Source organism: Gasterosteus aculeatus, chromosome 2 (genome assembly GCF_964276395.1).
Source record: "Gasterosteus aculeatus chromosome 2, fGasAcu3.hap1.1, whole genome shotgun sequence".
Lineage (NCBI taxonomy): Eukaryota > Metazoa > Chordata > Actinopteri > Perciformes > Gasterosteidae > Gasterosteus > Gasterosteus aculeatus.
The window spans coordinates 20,559,000-20,584,688 of record NC_135689.1 but is presented as its reverse complement, the minus strand read 5'-3'; the positions used below and the strand labels follow the sequence as shown (position 1 = coordinate 20,584,688).

Below are 25,689 nucleotides of genomic sequence, written 5' to 3'. Positions count from 1 at the left end.
GTGCGCCTTATAGTGCAAAAAACATGGTACTTTATTTTGATGTATTGAACACCATATGTGATATACAAGTGAAATAAATAAGTTAAAACAGCCATTTTGGAGGCAGTTGTCTGTACTAAAAACTCTCTAATTTCCTTCTCCTTCACTTAAAAGTAAAAGTTTGCAGAGAGAATGTCCGCATATGGAGCTATCATCATTCAAAAAGGGTAAACATCTTGAAAGGTTTTTTTTTTTGGCAAACGTGAAACTTTTTTTACTTCTTCTGTGTGCCATTTTCTTTTACTCTTAACTAGTAGCACATATAATATTTTCACATCCATCCAAATATTTTTCAAATAGACCTTGTGGTTGCAGACATAAACCTTTTGAGAAAACTCTAGAATATCACTTAGCTCTAATATGGAATTTTGTTATAAACCACCCTCCACCGTTCATGTCATAGAATATATGGTAATGTGATGCAGTTGCCTTTGAACTGTTTATATGGGTGATTGTGGGAGAGGAAAAAGATGGGTTAAGAGAATCAATTACCCCTTTTCAAATTGTGTTTGTGAAATTCAAGATTATAGATCTAAAAATAAAAATCAATAGCTAAAGCGTAGGAGAACGTTCTCTGTTCAGCCCACAGAACAGAGTGGGTGTAAGGACGTGAACCCATTTTGACACACAATCTCTAACTGACAGGAGCTACCAGTTGATTCAAATCAGACCGAAGACAAACACACACAAATGTTGCCTTCATTTATTTTTCAGAATTAAAAATCAGTGAGTACCAAAACTGCTTTCATGTATTTGTACAAAACATCTGGATGTAACAAACGTCACAGAATTGTTCAACAACGCATTTTAAAAGATATATCATAACAAAATAACTTTTGTTGTTGTTCTGTACACGTCTGCATGACAGGGGTTCCAGCTGCTGGTGTTCAGGGGTCCTCTGGACAGTATCGGGGGTAGGAGGTTAGCCACTTAACTGGACAGTCCCTGAGAACCACCAAACACAGTCACACACACATAGTGGGCTGGCTAATTGTGCTATCACAGCTATTGTTTTCGTTTCTATCTATGGGAAGAAAATTAATGCTATGCTTCTGTGTCTTAAATGGAATTTAATTTCAACCTTATTTTCAACCTCTGCCTTTTCTTCCCTGCATCTTCCTTCCCTTCTTTGACCTTCTTAAAGGCACTACGGCGTTTCCTTAAGGTGGAAATGCTCTAGTTCCTATGCCTTACCTTGGGGGAGGAAACAGAAGTGCACCCCCTTTCTGTCCTGCAGGGCCCAAATGTCTCCTGAATAGATTTGGAATGGAGAGCATGGGTGTTGTGAGGGTGTATACCTGTGATACTTCTGCCCCTTCCTCCTCTGGTACTCGGTTTCATCCACCGTCCACACAGCTCCCTTTCCTCCCTCCACTCGCACAAAACACTTGTGCAGGCTGAGGTTGTGCCGCACTGCATTCTGGTCAGAACGGGACGTTGTAGTGTCATTAGATGGAGACTTACAGAGAATGGCTTCTAACAGGTTAAATGAAGTCGATGTGTCCCTTCAACCCTTCAGCTTCCTGTCAGGTTCCCCATGATGCTGAATTCAAGTCATGTCACAGTAACTGTGAAACCTGCTGCTGTACTTCTTATGACTTCTGGGAGCTTTGATATATGTGAGCAAGTCGGAGAAAATCAAAATTCTATTTTAGTATAGGCTTCATCAGCACTCATCACACTTTTTGTACTAGATGTCCTGTAAATATGTAACTTTCTATGTATGTAGTCAGATCCTAGCGAAAGACAATTCTTTAACCCTACAGTTCTGACTGATCCGACCAATTAACCCGAGGGACAGCCAGCATTGAACACAACCAACTCATGTTCTTTTCTGGAATGTGTGATTAGTAGCACTCGTGCCAAACCACATATTCACATCATTCGCAATCACGTTACATCATGAAACCGTCAGGCAGTAAAACTACTTGGTTAATTTCAGTTAAAAGATAATGGTTGTTATTAAAATGACACTGTAACAAAGTAACATAACACTTGTAAGTACTTAAAGTTCAACATGTAACAACTGAATTTGCTAACACAATTATGTCAAATTAACTAAACATTGTGTGGAAAATTCCCAATGTGAGAGAACAGTGCAGATGCATGTTAGTGTCCACAGATTTAGTAAGTGATATTTCATCATTTCATCAGGCATCAGAGCTGACGTGTAACCTGAGTAGTAATAGTAGTAGTAGAATAGTAGAGTACCTTCCAGGTAGCAGTGTTGTGTCTGAAGTAGAAGAACATGGTGGTGAACCAGTTGTAAATCTCATTCAGAGTGCGCTGCTTGTCTACAGACTCCAGGATCGACTGCAAACAGTCAGACACAGTGAGACACACGCTTGGACGAGATGTGACAAGAACTGTCCTCCGACGTAGAGATCAGCCCGCATTGCAATAGAGTAGCAGATCATCCTCATCATTAGTTCATTTCCCTAGATTAAGAATTTGATAAATGGTAATGATAAATGAACTGTACTTGTATCTCTCTCTCTCTCTCTCTCTCTCTCTCTCTCTCTCTCTCTCTCTCTCTCTCTCTCTCTCTCTCTCTCTCTCTCTCTCTCTCTCTCTCTCTCTCTGTCTCTCTCTCTCTCTAGTCTTCTGACCTCTCTTAGCACTTTAACACTTCATGTCATCATTCACCCATTCAACCCCACTCTCCACTAAGCCTCGGTCACCCGGAGCAGGTCAGTTTGTTGCCATCCACAATTTCCCCCACTAGATAACACCACATTGTAAACACTAGACCTTCAAGATCCTTTTTAAATGTATCTGAATATATAAAGATGTTACCATGTCAAAGGTTTGCTCTCTGAAATCCCCTGTAAATGCCAAAGCACGTCGCTCATAAAGACACCAGCTTCACCAATAACAGAACATCTCATAAAAGAAACTCACCCATCTTATCAAGTATGCGTAGGTGTACGGAGGCCTGATGTTGCTGTATTTGTAACATTCAATACTAGGGACCAAATCTGTGCGACAACAATGAGGATTTGTCATTAATACAGGTGATCAAACCAATGGGATTAAGCTTCTGATATTATTCATCTGATTTTCTGATATGTTTAAATTTCAGATTGAGGTGATACATTATAATAAATTGATGAGAGTACATATACACAGATTCAATTAGATTATTACTGTTTAATAACTTAATCGTTTTGCAGTCAATATAACTCTCAATTAATTTCATTGTTAAAAAAATTAACATAGAATGGTGATCAGAAATACAATAGCTAAGTTCAAAAGCTAAAAATGATGATGATGATGATGATGATTACATTTTTACATTATAATAATATCATTTAAAACAGAGTTTTTTTCAGCTATAAGAAGTTCCATACTGTGCTGTCAGATGCATTAGGACAAAGTGAAGTTGAAAGGTACATCCAAACAGACAAACTACTTCATACAACTATGTAATTCGTTATGTTAAATTCTAATTACAATTCCTAGGTTCCCTCACGAATTCCACTCATCAGATTGTGACACACCAACGATCTGTTCTTGCTTTAGTGTTTAGTCATAAATATACTTTACCATAAAAACCATAAAAAGTGTGGTACCTGGGAGAATGTGTGCGGCCCCAGCAGCCATGCTGTAGCCATGCTGAGAAAACTCCTCCAGATGTTTGATGCCCCATTGTTGCACTTTGTCTCCATCCGTTACCTGAGGCTGGGGCAGGAACAGAGGAAGACTGTGCGGCCACTCAGACGCTGCCTTCAGCACAGAATGACAAAAAGTACATTCAAGAGTTTTAATAAATATTCCTAAAACTCATCAAGGTACACTAATAATTATTTGATCAGGCAAATTAAGCTAAATAAACAGTGAAAGCCAAGAGCAATTGGAACCAACATACCATATCAGTGTGTTTGTGTCCAGATAGGTGCAGATGAAGTTGCATCGCAATGAGTTTCTGTTTTTCCAGGATGAGCTGAAAGGATACAATGTGAGGTGTGATAAGTCACGATATAGTACAGCTGATATAGCTTACATTAAGTTTTTTTAAAAGCATATTCATAATGTAGTTGTAGACCTTCTAGCTTTGTTTAGTTCCCACCTGACTTTCCATGCACTGAACAATATCTTGCTGGACCTTCCACTGCGCAATGCTTTTCTCCCCATGACTGTGTTCAGAATGGAGATGCCTAGAACACAAAGTAGGCCAAGGTTAGTGGTCCACTGTTTGTGGGAAGTGCACTTGTTTGCCATGAAACCCCTTAGGATTTATCTATTAGTGTCCAGTACAGAGTCAGATCTGATGTAGTGTCCATTTGTCAGTCAGCCAGTCATCTTCTATACCGCTCATCCTTAGAGGGTCGCGGGAGGCCTGGAGTCAATTCGATCTGTCATCGGGCGAGAGACGTAAAGATCGCAGGGCTGTGCTGTCCTCCATCCATTTGTGTGTCTGCTTACCTCAACCAGAAGCTAGACACTGATGAGATGAGCTACTATACACAGTGCCAATGTTGGGGTTAAGTGTCTTGCCCATAACCACATCGACATGGACACTAGCGGAACTGTGGATGAAACCGCTGATCCTCTGATTGAAGGAGGACCCTGCTCTCTATTGAGCCACAGTCATCAAATGGAAGTGCTAGCCTACTGTAGTTCCATTAAAACTCAAAGCGTCTCCTGACCACACGGCATCTGAAAAGTTCTTTGTTCTCGTGTCCTCAGTGAATGGTTCTGCAGGAATTCTTCACAGCAAAATTCTGTTAATTTTCTGGTGTTAGGCAAAAGTGTTGAAGTTGGAATCACACTGCAAAAGGTTGATTCAACTCTTACAGAGTCAATTGTACAAAAGAGCTGGAGTCATTATTCAGTGTCAAGATCATGTTCATTTGCGACACTTTGTAGAGTTAAATGAACTCTTTGATAGGTTTGAAATGTAACTGTACAGTGTCACACTTCTTGGTGATCGCTTTAACTCGTACGTACTGTGGCGCATGGATTGGAGAGGGTGAGCTGGGAACCACAAGGTTGGTGGTTTGAACCCTGGCTGCTACATGTCCCATATCAAAGTGTCCCTAAGCAAGACACCCAACCCCTAATTGCTCCCAGGCTAAAATGTAAAAACCATGGGTTAAAAATGGAATGTGTGTCGCTTTGGATAAACGTGTAAGCTAAATGACATGTAATGTATTTAACACTGGGCAGATTTTTTTTGACACTTATTCCGAGTTAACTTGATTTAACCCTTATAAGATTGGGACAATATTAACACCAGCTCACAGAGTCAATTTAACTCTCTGAAATTTGCTGTGTACTTTGGGTAAGATGGAGCGGCATATATCCTGATAGATTTACTTCAAATAATCACATTTGTTTGAAAATAGTTACATTACATTACTGATCAACTTAGTCCTACTTTCAGAAAGTTGAAAGCAATCCTGCCCAAATATGCAGCACGTTAAGGAGGAGTGATGGCATGAATGAAGGAGCGGGTGACTTACTTTAAGAAACTAGGGAAATCTTCAGACATCACGTCACAGCCCGGCCAGCGACAGAAGCCACTCACAAACAGGGCGCTGGTCTCCTCAGGGATGCTGGCGGGACAGAAATGTCTCAGGGATATAACCTACTAGTGCTGTAACAGAAGTACCTTCAAAGTTGTTCCATACAAGTAAAGACCTATTCAAGTTTCTTGAATAGGCTAAGCCAAAGGTTGAACGTGATTGCAGTGATTACAGAGTGAAAAAAGCTTCATGTTAACCACGTTCAGAGGTTTCACCCTCTTCAGGAAAGATCTCTAATCTTTCGTCCTTGAAAAATTACATGCAAATCAGTTGTGTGACTTTCTACATAACAATGTGTTTTTTTGAGGATTTTCAGTCAGGATTTCGAGTGGGCACAGAAACAGCACTGGTGGAAATTACAAATATTTCTCTACTTGCAATCGGACAAAGGACTTGTCTCTGTTCTTTTCTTGCCGGACCTCAGTGCTGCATTTGATACCCTTGATCATTGCATCCTGTTTCAGAGACATTGGATTGGTAGTAAAGGAGCCACACGCTGGATGATCCCAGTTTGTGTCGGTGAACCCTCCACCAATGTTGGTCACAATGTCCCACAAGGTTCCACGATTTTATTTACCATGTATATGCTTCCTTCCTTCCGATTCTATCAGAAAACATGGCATGAACTGCATTGTTATGCAGACTATACTCAATTCTATCTGTCAATTACGCCAGACGAGACCAATCAGCTTGTTAGACCTCCTCACCACATCAAAACGAGCAGAAACTTCTTGATGTTAAACTAAAAAAAGAAGTTATCTTTATAGGCCCAGAGCGGCTTCAAGGTCAGCTGTCTGGTGACATAGGTTTTCTGGATGGAATTGCTCTGGTGTCCAGCAGCACTATCAAGAATCTTGGAGTTCTCTTCGACCAGGATATGTCTTTTAAGTCGCAGATAAAGCAGACTCCAAGAACGGCCTTTTTTATCTACATTATATATTGAAAAAGAGGTTTATTTCATATTATTATCAGGCTGCTCTCTTAAGCCTCTCCAGTTGATTCAGAATGCTGCAGCGCGTGTATTAACACAAACTAAGAAAAGGGATCATATTACTCCTGTATTAAATCTGCACTGCCTCTCTGTTAAATCAAGAATAGAATTTTAATGTACTTCTTCTCACCTACAAGGCACTTGCTGGTGAGGCACCATCTTATCCTAAGGAGCTTATAATACTATACTGCCCTACTAGGGAGCTGCACTCCATAAATGTTGGGTTAGAGTCCTGAAGTAAGTAGGACGTGAGCCAGAATCGGGAACCTTCTGTAACTCCTCAAGCTAGTAAACTGTTCACCTTGCCATTCAACAGAACTTTGACTATATATGATACAGACATATTTATTTCTTCATCACACCATATTCTCAGTCAACCCATTGATATGATTGTCTTATGATCTTTCTATCTTGTGATGCCATTGCATTATTTCTAATCTGGTGTAAATGTGAGAAAGTCACCCATCATGAAGCCTTGCCCGGATGGAGCTCTGCTTTGGGTCGTCTCTCCTCAAGGGGAGGAAGAGATGACTTTGCTTTGAAGAGGAGCCCATATGTGGGGAAGACAACTGGGGTAGACAGACAGCATCTGCCTCCTCCTTGCAAATTGAGACAGCTCCACTATTTTCTGGAGGTTCTAGGGGTAGAAAGCATCAAGGTTGGCTTTTGATCTGTTAATACATATAAAAACAATACTGCCACTGTCGATGCTGGGAGTAGTCCTGCAATCGGTATTAAGTTGTCTTATTCAGATTAGAAAAGTAATGAAGATCAACAGTGCTGGTTTGCATACCGTGTTGTTGTCTGGAAGCTGTTTGGGAAACCCGGCGCAGCACTGATGGTCTCTGCAGCTTCTGCCTTAGGCCATCCATACTGGAACTCAGGAAGGAAAAACACCAATGTCAACATGTTGATGATGTTAAAAAAAGTAGTTAATTGTGTGAATCATGCTAGAACATGACTGTATAATTTGCAAGTTCTCCTAATTTGACAAACTTATCATCGGTGGCTCACTTCAGCCTGATGATTTTCACTGATGGTCATGAGGAGATGCGTGTCTGTGAGATTACCTAATTAGAATTATCCACACGCCTTGGACCAGTTATGCTTGGGCAGCTTGGAAAAAAAGACCAAATAACCCATAATAAACCCAACCTCAATTAGGTACAGTTCCTAGACCATGTGACATATATTTGTATATTCCTGGTCAGCATGACATGTATAACTTAAAGGAGGATGAAACTATGTAAGTAAACCTATTACCATTCTAGAGAAAACAGAAACGGAAGAAAAAAGCTTTACGTTTCAGAGCCAATTTCACCATTAAAATCAAGAACCCGTAGAATGATATACCGTGGTAATGGTAGTGTCCATGTTTTGCCCATGTTTATTGTTTACTTGTTTAATGGTTTAATGGTTTACTTCAATACGCTTTTAATTTCTATAATTGGCATACATTTCCCCAAAGTTATTAAAATAGTAATAAGACAATCAATATTGATCAGTATTCATATGACTGAACCGCTCCATGTTTCCAAGATTTATATGAGGGGATGTTGTAGTTTACTGCCATTTGTTGTCATTTAATGGTTGTATTTAAGTAAAGGTTGGCTGAAAATAAAAGGTTAGGTTTCAGCCTTAATAACGACATCTTGCCAAATCCTGCTGATCTATGTGGCTTTCCTGTGATAATGTAATAATAACAATATTGGCTGCAGATATGTAAGACTAAATCTTTGTTTTGGGGCGTTTTTGGAAAAAGGCCTTGGTGAAAGATATAAAATCGTTGAGTTTGATCGCTATGGGCTTCAACGTGAAGTGCACTCAGGTGACTTAGAAAGCTCAGAATTTTTAGTTTCAGATAATGTTAGTTATCCTGGATCTTTTGATCTTCTTTTAATGTTTCTGTACAACTTACACATAACGCATACAGTGCATCCGGAAAGTATTCACAGCGCTTCACTTTTTCCACATTTAGTTATGTTACAGCCTTATTCCAAAATGGATTCAATTCATTATTTTCCTCAACATTCGACACACAACAACCCATAATGACAAAGTGAAAACTATTTTTTGCAAATTTGTGCAAATCTGTTAAAAATAAAGAACGAAAACATATACATAAGTATTCACAGCCTTTCCTCAATACTTTGTTGAAGCACCTTTGGCAGCAATTACAGCCTCAAGTGTGACACACCTATTTCTGGGCAGTTTCTCCCATTCTTCTTTGCAGAAGTTGTTGTGCAGAGTCTTGAGGTAAAAACTAAGAACTAACCAAGCAAAGTAAAGACAAGGTCATCGTTTTGTGACTCACAAGAAGATTTATGGCATCTCTGCAGTTACAGAAGTAACATTTATCTTGTTCAACCTTGTGTTGCAGATTAGAGCATTTCTTTACGAGAATCACATCCCGAAATAAAAAAAAAGAAATCTTGATAGTAGATAAACGGCAGAAATAACCTGGGCTGCATTATTAACCATTGTCAGCAGTGATGACCAACATTAAAATACTATCCTACCTTTCCTATCATTGCTTGGACACAATGAGCCAAGGAGGATATATTTAAGATCTCATTCCCTGACCAGATGATTGTTTTTGTTTTTGTTTTACTGGCGCAGGGATATCTCCTATATCACTGTTTTAATTCCGATATCAATCAATATCCGAGGATTGAACTTGAATTGAGTTTGAGACCCCTGCTTTATGGTCTGCATGAGACACTCAGGACTTTTAAGGAACTACAATGTAAACCCATACAGTGATAAACACTGAGAGAAACCGCTTTTGGAGTGGGTTGACGTAGATTCTGATAACTAAAACTCAGGGCAGGCTAAAAGGGAGTTCCATGAGTCAAACGAAATACTTTTAACCAGAGCCCTGTTTCACAAAACGGGTTCAACATACCCAGGGTACCTTTTAAATAAAAATGAAAAAAATAATGGCGCTGGAAACTTTTTTGGTCCACCATGTTCCTGGGACATGTGAGCCAGTGAAGGTGTAATCTAGTGTGTTAAAAATGCATTGCATCAGCAAATTAATTCACATTAATGCTCTAATATTATTGATTATTACAATTGAATTATCTCGGGGCCCATCCTCCCTTTTCTCCAGATAGATGTATGCTTCTGAGAAAGACCCTGGGTCTTTTACCTGCCTACCTTACCACATGTATCTATGTAACATCTTGTTCCATTAATTGAATTGGTTTTGAATAGTATTCATCTGTAGGGTCTCAAATATAAATATGGCCCATCTTGCAATGTCTTCCATAATTTCTTTAATAATTGGCAAATTTTGATGCCTAGATATTTGAAGGATGTGGTTTGCCATAAAAAGGTGTATTTATTTTGGATTACCTAGAATAAAAACGGTCAAATGACTGGCAGCAATGGTTGCCCAACAAAAAGCATAAAATTAAAGTAAAATATCTTAATTCAAATAAAGTGTGAAAACCATACATTTATGGAGATTTTTTTAACAGATTTTACCTGCATTATTACGATCAAACATGGCAAAACGTTTCTGCTGCACTGCTCTCTTACGGTAGAAACTTTCAAGCATTTCATTCCATTTAGTTGACACTTTTATTTTATTTATAGTCAGGACAAGTGAAAGCTGGGGATTGAGCCGCCAACAGAGGACCCTCTACTCACTACACCACGGCAGCACCTCATTACAACACCAAAGGACTTAACACGTATTAATCTTTCTTTTACTTTCTGTCTGAACTTTTGCAATGCATTGTTTTTCTGTCCGTGACTTTACTCAATTTACTTGTTAGATTTATTGACATGTGTGTGCTTTTAGTCACTATGACTGCGTGTGGTCAAAGCATACTGCATCCTGTTTGTGGACTTCAGCTCTGCCTTCAACACCATCATCCCGTCTCTGTTGCAGGACAAACTCTACCAGCTGCACATGCCCGACTCCACCTGAAGGTGGATCGCAGACTTCCTGTCCAATAGGAAGCAGCACTTGAAGCTGGGGAAACATGTCTCAGCCTCTCAGACCATCAGCACCGGTTCCCCGCAACGCTGCGTTCTTTCCCCTCTGCTCTTCTCCCTGTCCACCAACAGCTGCACCTCCAGTTACCAGTCCGTCAAGCTCCTGAAGTTTGCGGATGACACCACCCTCATTGGACTGATCTCTGGTGGGGGATGAGTCCACCTACAGGTAGGAGTCTAACCATCTGGTGTCCTGGTGCAGCCAGAACAACCTGGAGCTCAACACTCTAAAGACAGTGAAGATGGTTGTGGATTTCCTTCCGTTTCCTGGGCTCCATCATCACCCGGGACCTCAAGTGGGAGCTGAACATCAGCTCCATCACCAAGAAGGCTCAGCAGAGGTTGTTCTTCCTGAGGCAGCTGAAGAAATTCAACCTGCCAAAGACGATGATGGTGCACTTCTACACGGCCATCATGGAGTCCATCCTCTGCTCCTCCATCACCGTCTGGTACGCTGCAGCCACAGCCAAGGACAAGGGCAGGCTTCAGCGGGTCATCCGCTCTGCAGAGAGGGTGATCGGCTGCAATCTGCCGTCCCTGCAGGACTTGTTCGCTTTCAGGTCTCTGAAGCGAGCTAAAAAGATTGCGGCCGACCCCTCCCACCCCGGACAAAAACTGTTTGTGCCCCTTCCATCTGGCAGGAGGCTGAGGTCCATCAGGACTAAGACCTCCCGCCACACGAACAGTTTCTTCCCGTCGGCAGTCGGGCTCATCAACAGAGCCCGGTCCCCCACTGACTGACTAACATTCCACCGGTCACTCTGCTTCATACCGCACATGTCACTTTAACTGCAATTTTTCACTTTGTCGTCACTCGTCACTTTGTTACTTGTTCGCTAGTGCACTTTACGCTAAATATTTTTTTACTTTTTTAATATTTTAATTTTTTAACTCTAACTTTATTCTCGTTTTAATCTAACCCCATAGCCTTATTCTACTAACCCTTTGCATTAGCATTTCATTTTACTTTATTTTATTACTTGTGCACTGCTGTCTTGTTGTCTATTGTTACACTGTCTACTGTCACGCACCAACAGCCAAGACAAATTCCTTGTATGTTTGACATATTTTGGCAATAAATGTTTCCTGATCCTGATCCAGATCCTGATACTGTATGCCTAAAAGTTTCAACATCCAGAGCGTGCAGCTTTGAACTATTTAAATAATTTATTATGTTTGATGTAATGAATAAGCTGGCTAAATTGAGATCCAGAATTTAAATGTAAAGATACAAGTACACATACATACACAAACTAAAATGGTCTACCTTAAAATGAAAAAGAAAATCGTTAAATTGTTAGTATGGACATACACTCAAATGTTAGTGCTAGATATTTAATTGCAGAAAAAGTGTGTTATATTGTTGAAGAGAGTGTATGTTAATCACATATCTATTAGGCTGCTCTATTTAATTACAATCCATCTAATGTCTTTATTTGGTATTGAGTTTATGTATTGAGTGCGTTGCTCCAAATAAAATGCAATGGGAAGTGGGGAAATGTACCGCGCTTGTATCTCGTATGTCTTTTTAGATTAAAAGTATTGATAAATATCTAAATGATTTTTATCCCAGCCATGGTGTTGTCATAATATTTGTATAGTTTTAATAAATTTGTCATATAAACCAAATCTGTGAAAAAAAAGTCAAAAGGAATTTTCTTGATTGAGGCAATTTCACTTTTTTTTCCTAAAATCTGATACTGTTTTAAGTAACGTGCTTTTGTTACTCTTATTTGTTTATAAGTCTGTTGTTTTTTCTTTTATGTTTGAAAATGTTCACCCTCAGAAAAGAGATTAAAAAAATAATGGCTATGGTTCAGTTATTTAAAAAAAACACAAGGAGCAATATCAGAGCTGTGTAGTTATCTGAAAATAATGCGTGACCTCCAGCCAATCAGCATCCAGAACCTGAACAGATTAAAGTCTTCAGTGGTTCAAAATATTTCCTGTACCACGGCCTTCTGATCGAAAGGCTGTGGTTGTTCACAGATGTCAGTGCGACACAAAAAACACAGACACACACAGACACACACACACACACCGACATAGACACTGATAGCATCACCACAGAAGTCTACAGGATGAGTGGGAGATGACGCTACTCCACTTTCTGCAGCACACCTGTAACCACTGGGACTTGTGTTTGTCTAAGATGCCTGGATGCCATTTCCAAGTCAAATGGCATGTTTCCTCAAGTAGTACTTTGCTACAGTCCCACTAAAACCACAACACGTTTTTTTTACATCTCTGTTTGTGTGTGCACATTAAACAGACAGAAGAGGGGGTACTGCAGTGAACCTTTCCCACACATTTTTGGCAAGTTGGTTCACGCTTTTTCACAGACTCTACTTTCTAGTGCTACTGTCCTTATATTGTTCCAGCACTTCAAAACTGGACAATATATCCTTCAACTTGTCCTTATTTCAATGCATGAAGTCATGATGGTTCATGTTGTTGAGTCATGAGGATATGTAACCCCTCAGAAGCTCATGACAGATCTCTTGGACGCATTCAATACCTTTTGCCATTGTTCACATTCATGTGAAGTTCGTTCGTCTATCTGACTGTGACATCAGAGTTTTCTTTCAGGCTGTAGTGAAGCGTGCATCTATACAATAAACCAAACAGCAGCACCATTGGTGTAGAGGCACACCCACAGAAACAGAAATTCAGTAGAAAGCGAGCACACTCAGTTTGTGGCTTTTCACTGCCATCTCTCATTCTGGCTTTCCTCTCGACTTAACCTCCCCGAGAAGAAGCCCACGAAGTGCTTTACATCTCTCAGAAAGGAGAGCTTTAGTCACTACACACACTACACACTCAAAGGGATTTGATGTGATGGATGCTATTTTGTCAGTACATCTGTGAGTCAACATCTGCCAGCCACAAATGTGATTGAATACGTTTTAGTTTGGATATTCACCCACATACAGTGTGGAAAGTTGCAGATGCCTCATACTGCAACTACTATGATGTGTCTGTTTATTACTCACATAGTCACATATTTCAAATCCCACATTAATCACATTCATACTCTAAAAATACATGTGTACTAGACTCTCTTCTTTAGGTCTTTGATCTGAATAACTCAATCAAGTGGTACATTCACGCATCATATTTGCCTCTGTGTTGCCTCTGTGTGTTCGTACCGCCTACATTTCAAATGACGATTTTATCAAATTAATGAGTTATCTTTTTATTTGTGTTCATGCAACATATTAAAAGTACAAAAGAACAATACATGGACATATTTCTTCACCCGTCACAGAATACACAATTAGCATTGAAATAAGAATAAATAATGAAATGTTTAATGTCGTGTAATGTGTGTTAAAAGATGGAGCTCGGAGACCTGTATTAGAGTCCTGCAGTCTGTAAACATGTCTATGTTTTTTGGTTTTGGCTAATCTGTATTTGTGCTTTATTATTGTAGCTATATCCTCTTACTCTAAACCAAAGTAAAGTAAGTGCTTTATAATGAATTAACAATAATTGCTTTTCAGGAAAATTAACATATTAAAACAGTTTTATTCAAATTGAAGATTTTGAAACACACCTGTCTCCCTGTTGATAAATGAATCAACAAGTGAAATGCAGAATATCCTTGCTTTATTCATCACAATGCTACACAATGTAATGTTGTATTTCAGTGATAATACAATTCAATGTTTAATAGATGCTATCTGCAGTACTACGCTCATAATCTCAGGACAAACATGTGACGATGTTCTTGTTTTGGGTCATGTCTATCAGCCCCCAGAACAAACGGTGTTAGAACTGACTGAACTTTCTGAAATGAGAGGAGGAAGAGGAAAAAGACGTAGGCCGTCATTGTCACGACACCTTTGGTTCTCTCTAAATAGCGTTGATATCGCCATCGAAACGTTGGGCTAGTCATACCTTCAGAAACATGGATACTACGTCTGAGAATTTTGGTGATGATGTTGTGATCTCAAGGTGATGAGATGAAAAATCAGCGACATCTCCGGCTATTATCAGCTTTTGTAAGATTTGCCGTACCGGACTGTATATTCAGTAAATATTTGTAAAACGTCTAAGGCTTAAATTGGCTTCAAAAGGAGAGTTTGTAGGATCTTTAAACAGTGTCTGGAACCAAGCGCTGTGATAGTCCTGCATTAATGCGAAGGGGCACCTTGTTGCCTCCGGAACAGTGAGACATCAAATCCACCATTTTCCATCCTGAAGAAGGTCTGAACGCAGACTACGTTTCCAAACCAGACAAAGCCATATGTTTTAAACCTCTCTCTCGTTCCACAATGGAGCCAACACCATGAACATAGTAAATGTCAACTCCCCCCTCTTCGTAACAGAAGCCGTTATGGCATGATCCTGAGACTCACATTGGTTGTAAAGAAATACGAAGTTTAAATGTGTATGTACAGCACTTATCGCATATTACACCAGTTAAGACAAATAGAGCTTTTTCTTCCCCTTTCAATTGATTCATTCATCATCGACCTGATGCTCCATGTTGGTAAAACCAATAAAGAAAAAAAACAGATTAGAAGCCCACGAAGGGCTTTGCGTCTGTCAGAAAATAACTACATGCTCAAAGGGATTTGACATGATAGATGATATTTTATCAGCACGTCTGCGAGTCAACATCTGCCAGCCACAAATGTGTTTGAACAAGTTTTAGTTTGGATATTGTCTTCTTTTTTTTGCCAAGTGTTCTTACATAATGTGATGAAGTTACGTCCTTTTACTGTTTCCTGCATTCACTACAGTTTACTACCGTTCAACTCCAGAACTACAATCAAATGGGACCATAACACACGTTGTTTGTGACATTTTGTACAGATTTTGAAGAATAACTACTTTAATTTTACTGCACCGAGCATGGAGTGTAACAATCCCCACCAAATTATTATTATTATAAGTTTTGGAATAAACATTCAAGATTTGTGCTTACCGTATCACCTCCGTACAGAACCTCCTCTTTGCTTCTGAGATACTCAGAAATGGTTCAGAGGGGGAGTTATTCCACAGGAAATATGTTTTTTCGTCAACTCAAACTTTCAGCAAAAAGTATAACAGACGGCCCGCATTTGAAGAGGACTAAACGGTGGTGGGATTTAGGTTTCAAATGTTTTTGAAGTAATAAAAAAGCCAGGAAAAAAAGAGTTGTACTGTGAGTTGTCACAATAATAATACCTAATTATATTTGATTTTTTGAAAAGTGTAGAATTCAATTTGAGGTTTTAGGTTAGCTCTTTGAAGGAAGAACTTTCACATCATCTTACTATCTTAAAAACTGTTTCTGGTTGTTGGTGTGAGTAATGACACAAGCATAGAGGTATTTACTCACCTGGTCACCGCCTCAGAGGAAGAGGGCACATAAAGGCGCGAGGCATCCACTCAGTATTTATACCCCACAGGAAAAGGAGGAAAGCTAAAGGCCAGCTAATCACAACACAACAAACTGCAACGCAAACTTTTTCACTTTCCCACTGCCGCTCTGACAACCTAAAAAAACATGTTTCCTGGAAAGTGAGCTGATTATTTCATTTTAGCGAAAAGAAGAAACCAGCCGTTTGTGGTTTCGATAGCACAGGTTACATTTTTTTTAATTTTTACATATTTAACTTTCTTCAGTCCAATGTGCCAAGATTTCACTTAACAGTAAAATGTATTTTACTGTTAACCTCCATCCTACATACATGAATCCTAAATGATTTTTCAAATTTTTCTACATTTCCAGATCTGTCAAGATGGTTTTCGAAGGAATTACATTTACTAATGTAACAAACACGCTCTTTATTGTCCAATGGAATTTCTTGTAAGCACAAATGAAAGAATGCAATTCAAAAGAAAAAGCAAATTTTCACGCTGGTATCCTGGATGCTCAGATTGTTGAGGTAAACTTGTATGTATTAAAATATGCCTTTTTACAGTTTTTTGCAGTGTTCCCAGATAAAGTTCAAGACCAGTGAGGTTTAAATGAAAAGACGCTTTTTGATGTAGGTTGAAAACTGGAATATTTGTGGGATATGTATTCTCCTGTAATGGTAGCCTGATGTAAATGTGTATACTGTCCTTGCTGCCTCTTCGGAGCACTCTCCTTTTATCTGCTTCTGCAGCCGGAGGTGCTTTTCTCAGATAGCGTAACTTTTTAATGTGAGATCAGTAAGGTGTTTCTAGTGTATCCAGTAAATACGAGCCAGGGCGCATTCTCTCAGCACACATTTTGTTCTGTCACAGCAGGAAAAGCACAGGTGTCACTAATAACATCCGCGATGGCTCCGTTCTATTCAAGTGTCCCATTCGACTCTGATAGTGTGACACCGAACAGCATGAACAATACCCAGACGACTAAAGCATAAACCTTAGTTTTTTTGACAAATGTTCAACGTTAAACAGTATTTTCTGTGTTTTTGCTTGTTGAAGTTTTCTCCGAGGTGAGTATATTTTGAATCACTGCTTACTTTTCACTCTGGATTGGCTTTTTCTATGTTAGGCCACTGAGTAATTTTATCTGGCAGACGAAAAGAAAGCTCATTAATACATTTTAGTGGAGCTATTGAGGTTCTTAATTTGTTCATTTGGTTCAGATAAACTGTTACACATGATGTGTGATGATGCGTTTGTGTTTTCAGGATACCGTGCATCATGTATGGCCAATTCTGGCTCACTGAATTGTGTTAACAGTGTGGAAAACTCTTGCACCTCAGTGTATGATGATGAGGTAAAAATGTTGCATAGATTCTCGCTGACGAGGTTCTGGGAGAAATGCTTGTATAATGTAAATGACAACCCTTCCTGATTGAGAGTAAGATTCATATTTTGTCGAAATGCTGATGATTCAGTTCTTCCCTAACGAAGGAGGTGAGTGCTTACTCAGCGGATACACTGATGACTGTTTGTTTCACATTCTGTTCTGAAATTGTAGAATTCTCATTCCATCTGTGTTTTAGATATGGTAAAAATATATAGTAATAATGTGGCTCAAGTGTGTGAACATAAAAAGTATTAACTTACCACAGAACTGCTCTGATATATTCTATCTTTATCAAAGTCAAACGTTGGAATGTTGTGACAACTCAACATGTTAGATCGTAGGTTGGCAAACATGTGACATCACTGCATAACTTTATATTTACACTTAGGGGACAGCTTTTTAGTTCTGCTTCGCTAACAGTAATGCAGTCTAACTCAACAGCCCTGCAAAATGTTCAGTTTGTGTTGAAGCTGTTTAAGAGAGCTGTTGTTGATTCTATGATCTCTATGGAGGCTGTAGTTTGTGTTGCTGTTGAATTAAATTAAGTAAAAGCATTTTGTCCTGGTCATTAATATCCGTTTAGGTAGACTCTCGCTTCGCAACTATGGCAGGACCATTCTTTTTTCAATGGAATCCTAGTGTAATGAAATCACATAATAAAATGTAGTGCTACATAATTAAGCAATCTAAACCGATTAAAATAGCACATATGAACTCAAATGTTTGTGACAATCTGATTCCTTGAAATATGGGAAAATACTGTGCACTGTGATATATTGTTATCGGGATAGGACAAAACACAAATAGTAAAGAACAATTTCAATCCAAAAACAACTTTAGTGACCAATCTGCCTCTTATCTCAATTTCCTCAAAGAACTTTGAAGTTTTGTACGTGTAAAGTAGTTAGTAATGGGACTTTCCCAATCAAATTGCATTTTCTTTTTGCACATTCAAGAGGCGTACAGGGCTTGTGGGTTTGCATTCAGGATGACCATATAGCATTTTACAAGTCTTCGTGTCCTACTTTACACTTCTCTCACACAGTATCGTATATCTGTAGTTTAAAACAACAGCAGTTGACCTATTTCTCGCTAGGGCTGCATGTTTTGTAAGTTACAAATTCCATTCCAATTCAATTCATTTTGTTCAGCCCAAAATCACAAATCATAAATTTGGTTCGGAGGGCTTTACAATCTGTATACAACCACAGATGGTACAGGAAAAATTGCCCCCTAAAAATCTTCATTGGGGAGGAAATTTGAAGAAACCTTGGGTAGAACGGCATAGTAGCATCCCTCTACCAAGATGGCCAGCGTCAATGTATGTATAAAATGATTCAAATATTGAAAATAGCAAATAGCAATTACTATTATAGAAGGTTTACAATGATAACAAAAGCCGCAGTGGTGTCAGCAATTTTAATGTGACTGAACTGAGTCAGCCCTAACTATAAACCTGAGCCAGCCCTAACTAAAAAGCTAAGCCAGCCCTAACCATGAGCCCTAACCATGAGCATTATCTAAGAGGAAAAGCTTAGTCTTAAAGAGGTGTGTTTGCCCCCCGGACTGAAAGTGGAAGCTGGTTCCACAAGAGTACTCACTTCTCTCTGTGCTGTGATGGTTCTTTTTGTTGTAGTGTACAGGGCCCTGGGTCCTTATTCAGAATTTCTATCAGAATTCTTTACAAGTTTCTCCTACTACCGGAATCTGCTCCTCTGGGTTTCTACAGTTGATGCTTAACTGATAGCGCTGTAGCCACGTTTAAAGAGGTGATTTGTTCTGCATTAAGTGCAGTATCATGTCTCAAGATATCAGTGGACTCCTGTGAAAACTTATGTCTGGACCCTTTTCCTGCCTCCTGCCATGGGCCTGCTGACAACTACTGCTGCTATTATCGTTATTGTTATTATAAATATAAATCACATTAATATTACTGTTAGCTTATACCAACATTACCCGCTTTGCTTCTTTCCTGAAGTCTTTGTGCTTTCTCTCCCCACAGGCTTGTGGTGGATGTGGATGTTGCTGTCCCTGCAGTGGTCCTGCCATTCATCTGACTAGCAATATTTCAATTATTTCTGTCATAGTTGAAAGAATTGTACATCTTTGGCATTGTACATTCTGTACACATGAAATCCATTATAGTCTGTCCATCCCGGGAGAGGGACCCTCTTCTACCAGTCTCTCTAAGGTTTTTTCCCTTTTTTCCCCATCAAAAGATTTTTCATTTTTGGGGGAGTTTTTCTTGTGCCGATGTGAAAGTTTTGTTTACAGACTCTAAAGCCCTCTGAAGCAAATTTGTAATTTGCAATTTTGGGCTCTACAAAATAAAATGAATGAATGAATAGTTAGTTAGTCTTCAAATCCCAGGATGTTTCATAATAGCATACATTGGGATTTAACTACATAGGTTTTACTGCAGAAAACCACAAGCTTCCCGAAGCAATCTGCTCACCTGAATTTTAAAATGAATGTGACATGGCATTACACACCTACAATGAATTAAGGTAGTAACCACAACCCCTCCGATCCTTGTGCCTTACTCTAGGCTCAATTATGTGGACTGCTATGCACTTCAGACCATGCACTGTAAATATATATTGTTATACTGCAATATGTAGATTTGTATGTAGATGCAGATGCATCTGCAAGATAGCCAAAGATTAGAGCTGATAGACTTATATACCCAATACAATATACCCAATATTTCCCTTTAAATTTTGCTTGTAAATTTAACAAATCAAACAACGAATCTAATGACAAGTTAGTTATCACTAATACCTTTGCTATTTTCAACCTTGAACCTATTATCCCATGAAACAAAGATTTCTCAAATTGCTACTTTCTGAACAAGAAAGCGGCAGAGAGCAGCCTGCCTGCATTGTAATCCCTCCGGACATTTTGGCACTTATTGTTGTCGTACAGTAAGTGTCTAAAATTATCATTCGACTCAACGAGAAGTCTTATTCTGTGATCTCAGAGTTTGCTGGGGAGACGGGTACTGTTCCTCTGGTTACTTTGACCCTATGAGGCCCACAGAGGAAGGAAAAGAGGACCTGCTGTTACCCAATATTGAAATTTGGCCACAAGACTTCAACAAGACTTGGTGAGACACAATGAAGTGGAAAGTAAAGGTTTTATATTTCTCTATTTCTCTAAGGGTTATTTCAACAATGTTTTCAGACACTAGTAATAATGTTCTGAGCCTGTCAATGGAGAACACAATCATTTTTTGTGAACTCAACGTTATATTGAAATTGTAAATCACTTCAACCCCAAAAATATGGGAAAAACATTAAAAAAACCGAGCCAGGTTGAAAACTACTAAAGTTACCCTTCAGACTTGCAAATGCTGGGAAAGCTTTTCACAGTGCTAATTTAATTGGATTAATCCTTCATTGTCCACTGAATAGGGTTTTAGTGCTGTAGCCCCATAGTAATTTATTGTTGGATATAATATTATTGTACTTACCAAAGTTATCTCTGATGTGTCAGATTCAAGCAATTTTAGCGACTAATGCCGTTGATACAACGCTTTGTGCACATGGCCTGTCTCCAACACAAATCATCTCTCTCAGTTTGTCTCTACCGTTCTTCAGTCATCTGGGCTGAACCTCAAACTACGAAATGATAAAGAAAGATCAACCCACAGTTTGGGTTGTGTATGTGTTCTTCCACATACACATAATGTAGCGGAAATTATGGCTTTTCAGTCTTAGAATTTGGGTTATTTAGTTTAATTTTATTATTATAATATATTATTATAAGACTACGGTCTTGATCTATTCCACATGAAAACTCCTCTGAGATTACTTAGGCGCTATATAAATAATGTTGCCACATTATTTAAATATACAAATAGATTTCTAATTTTGGAATCTGTATGTTTCTCCATTTATGACAGGAAATGCCTGTCCATGATGTCTGTATAGGATTATTAGGAACCGTTTAGGTAACAAAACCATGTAATTAGGTTCCGAATTTTTTATAAAATATTTGCACCATTTCTATGGAAAAGATTAGAAATTATTTAAAAACTTAAAAGCGTCATATGCATGAACCTTTCATTTTGCACATTTTTACTAGCTGTGTATCTATGGTGTGTCTCATTTCTCCTACTTTAATCAGGTCTCAAAATTTAGATCTCAACAAAATTACCTGACCAAAGGAGGGTAATCATGAAGATCCGATTTGAAGTAAAGTAAAGAAAACCCTTATAATTATCGACTTGACTTTATTCAAGTAATGCTACAATGTCCACAGATTGCAGTAATTAACTTCAAATGACACATAATACTGTATTACTACTAGACTAGTACTATACAGTAAGTATGGTATAGTAACTGCTTAGGCAACTGAGCCTTGATAATTTATTTGTTATGTTTTAAATGTATTAATGTCTGTGTGCTCTGCCTTTTTGAACTCATATCGGCCATATAATAAACAATGAACAAGACTACCTTTACATTCATAGAAATTTACTCAATAATGGAAAGAATACTGTGTATTGTGACTTGAAAGCACCAATTTGGGCTCTTCAATACTAGTTTATAAAACATTTGTTTTAGATGAGATGCTATTCAATAATAAATGTCTCATTTTGATTTGAAAGTCAAGATCTGTCATTTTCAGTATCAAAAACCTCAAATGGTAAGAGGAAGCATTAACAGCAGCCAGCGGGGGGAAGCCCGTTAACATGCTGGATGACATTCTAACGGCTGTAAACAGCTTGCTCTGAGGTTACTTTTTTGTGTTGTCAAAGGTCATCTCAGCTGAACACAACAGAGGAGCAGCGGAAGCCTGAGTCCTTTCAAACCCCAATTCTTTGTTATTATTAAGCTTGTCAGGCAACCTGTTTTGAAGGGACATACTCAGATGGTCTGTGTACTTTTTGCACCTGTTTTTTGAGTAAGACGTTTTGCAAATATGGCTACGGATTAAATTAAATTAAATAATGCATGTAAGATGCGGGTTAGAAACATAATGTGATGAAGGTTTGAGCTCTCCCAGTTCCTCACCCGGTATTTTCCGACTGCTTTGACTTTTCAAAGCAAAAGTTTAAATATGCAAAACTTATGATTGAACTAAATTCTTCCCTTTGAACACGAAATGAATCACATGCTTCGTTCTCAGAATGCCCACACTTCACATTTGCACAAGGTTGACGCATATTACAAAGCTTACATATAACTGAAGTATTGCATCGTGTGTTAGATGTCATTTTTTAATTTATCTGACAGTGATAATTAGGTCCCCTTCTCTCAAGTATGTGCTCAAGTCCTTTACATCACGTCCGATTTACCTTCACATAAAAAAATGTTGGATCTACTTACCTACATTATTTCAACCAGTTGCACACAACTGTGTTGTTTAGCTATAAAAGTAATGTAGTATTATTGTAAAAAACACATATTTAGTTAATCTCACTTAATCATTTTACTTTAGACTTGATATTGATTTTTTGTATGTATAACCATAATCACATTATGTTGGATTTACTGACACCACTTCACTTAATATAATTGAGTTCAGTTTACTCAACACAGATGGAAATTATTGATGTGTAAGGTTTGTGTTAGTGCAACACCTTAGATGTTCTGATAAATTAATCAAATACATACAATTAGCTAAAATTCACTTAAACATTTATTATAGACAAGTCTGGAAGCATTAGTTGGACTATTATAAATTATGTCACATGTGTATACTTTTGTATAATATGTATGTGTATCCACACACACACACAGATTCGCAAAAAACGGAAGAAAAAAAAATCTATGAATATCTATGTATGATAGTTTTATTGTATAATCTAATTGTACTGTTTTAACCCCACATGTGAATCAAGTAACAACATTCAAAATAGCGATAAAATGTTATCTCTATCAAAGGCTACTTAAACACTACCAAAATCATCAAACATCTGATGCCCAAAACCGCTTCCTCCATTTCTCCCACTGCAACAAAATCAACATCCTCAAAATGGCAGAAAGTAACTGTATTAAGCAAACATCTGTAGTGTCTTTAGAGAATCACACTGGTTAAAGTGTTTTACTTGTCAAGAAATCTGGAAAAAAAGCCCAAGGATTTATATTAGCAACTACTTGCTTGTGACACAAAACTTTATTTTGTGTAGAAACAAGCTTCAAAAACTAATAATAAAGGAAACACAGGGATTGTGGTACTATAGGTGAACTCTGCATTTAGCTGCAACAGATTGAAAGCAAATCTCACAGGAAACTCGTTCGATGCTCAAGCAATGCTAGGGCGATTTGGAGGCGTTGAAGCAGGTTATCTTATTGTGAAGGCCAAAATTGGGGTCCCGGATATGTTCACAGTATTGAATGTGATTTTGGCGACCCTTTAACCAATGTTTAATCTCTGCAAAAAACAATATTTACAATGATTGAGATTGACGTCTGCGCGGATTAGGGTCAAGTTGAGTCAATTTTAGCTTTCCTAATTAAAACAGTATTTGGCTCAAAAGGTAAGGAGCTAATGCTTATTTTAACACCGTTAAATCACCTGAATTACTAGATTTTATCAATAGTTTTACTGGATAGTTAGCTAAAAATTGCCAGATTTAGGACTTGCACCTTTTCTGGCATGGTGCTGATGCCTTCTAACCCAAGTTTGAGAAACAATATCTTTCCGTGCATCAGGTGGCATTAGTCTGAATTCAATTCAATTCATTTTATTTTGCATAGCCCAAAATCGCAAATTACAAATTTGCCTCAGAGGGCTTTACAGTCTGTACACATACAACATCCTCTGCCCCGAAACCCTTCCAAGAGGGAAAGAAAAGGGAAGAAACCTTAGGGAGAACGTCAGACGAGGGATCCCACTCCCGGGATGGACAGACTACAATGGATGCCATGTGTACAGAATGAACAATGTATAATACATGCAATTCCTATGACAGAAATGATTCACGTAATTGTGAGTAGTAAGCCAGGCGCACAGCAGGACCACTGCAGGGGAAACCATCAGATTTCACTTTTCTTTTTGAAAATGTGTTAATTAGTATTTGTTTGTTTTACGCTGCAGGTCGATCAAACGGGTGTTCGTGTTATTTATGAGAGGCAGTATTGACATTTCTTTTACACAACAGTCTAGTTTTACACACTTTAACACACGTTTGCGTGTTTCTTGCATTTGCCGACGGTTTTCATTTAACCCGTTTTTGTGCGTACGCATGGGTCCGAGCTTGCGTGAAGGACCGCACATTTTTCCGTCAAGTTTGCTTTTTATAAATACCAATTATTGTGTAGAGAGCGGCGTACACCTTCTTTTGTGCGTACGCAACGTTTATAAATGAGGCCCCAGGTCCAGAGACTCATCAATGCAGGGCATGAGTATGAATCCTTCATAGTGACTCCATTCAATGTTCGGAAGTTGGTTTAGGTGGCACTTGATGGGCCACACGTCATGCGGGACAAGATGAGGCCCCACTTCAACCTCGCTACTGGCAAAACTTCCCTCTTGGCAAAACTCTTGCAGGAGCGGCCACAGCTGTTCCTGCTGCTGGTGGTTTTTGCCCCATCAGTTCCTGCTGCACACCTCTTTTACAGCCGCTAGCTCCCCCTCCTCCCTCTCCTGATACAACATAGGCCGGGTTGGGGTTGTGAGTGTCATGCTGGGGACAGATGCCAGAAAAGTACGCCGGAAAAGTGTAACAATGAGCTTGACAGAAGGGGATGGTTGCAGTCTTTACTACACTTGCTGATGGTGCAAGAAGTTCGTCGGGAGGCACCGTCGGGGTGAGTATGGCCGTCATGGGAGAGCCTCCCCATGAATCAAAGGCAGCTGCCTTCAAGATTTCTAAACCCAGGACACATGAATTCTAAACTGCTGCTATCAACACCGGGTGAAGTAATGAAGGAAAACGGACACTGCCGGACGGACCCTGCCGACACTGCCAACATGCCTTTGCCTTTTATAGCTGAACTGATGTGGGGACTACTATGTTCCAGTCCAGGGCCATATCACGCCTCACCAATGTTACTGTGGACCTGTCCACCAATGCGGAGCATGGCACGGTCTCTGTTACTGATACGCCCCAGCGCGACAATAGGTTCCAGGCATTCAGTGTTCTGTGTGTACTCTGATCAGGTGCCCAAGTGGTGTCATGGATTGGGTGTTTTCTGTAGCGACACAGCCTAGTCATGTGTGAACTATCGCAGGGTGAAAGATGTGTCACCATTCAATGCGTACCCAATACTTTGGGTGGAAGAACTCCTGGGCCGACTGGAAACTGCACATTTCTATACGACACTGGATTTGACCATGGGAAGATTCCTCTGTTGTAAGAGTCCGCGGACACTGGCCAGCTACTGCCGGTGGACGCCGCGGATCATTTCCTGTTAAAAGACAGTAAGTCCGTCTGT

The 25,689-nt window shown here is 39.1% G+C and overlaps 1 protein-coding gene across 7 annotated transcripts; it reads right to left on the bottom strand.

Annotated features, from left to right (window-relative positions):
• Positions 1-728: 728 nt before the first annotated feature.
• On the bottom strand, positions 729-20,898 carry LOC120828973 (forkhead box protein P1-like). 7 transcript variants are annotated; one of them, XM_078094566.1, is made up of 11 exons: positions 15,893-15,969; positions 7,352-7,431; positions 7,021-7,195; positions 5,505-5,597; positions 4,109-4,196; positions 3,908-3,982; positions 3,612-3,765; positions 2,941-3,017; positions 2,251-2,352; positions 1,338-1,459; positions 729-984 (listed from the first exon to the last, which is right to left on the bottom strand). In XM_078094566.1, exons 2-11 carry the CDS (start codon positions 7,428-7,430, stop codon positions 927-929), a joined length of 1,023 nt encoding a protein of 340 aa, XP_077950692.1. In that variant the 5' UTR covers position 7,431; positions 15,893-15,969; the 3' UTR covers positions 729-926. The 7 variants fall into 7 exon arrangements, with proteins under 7 accessions (XP_077950692.1, XP_077950687.1, XP_077950679.1 ...); XM_078094561.1 differs by lacking the exon at positions 15,893-15,969 and adding an exon at positions 15,497-15,623; XM_078094553.1 differs by lacking the exons at positions 729-984; positions 15,893-15,969 and adding an exon at positions 20,775-20,898 and having other exon boundaries at positions 1,075-1,459.
• Positions 20,899-25,689: the final 4,791 nt, after the last annotated feature.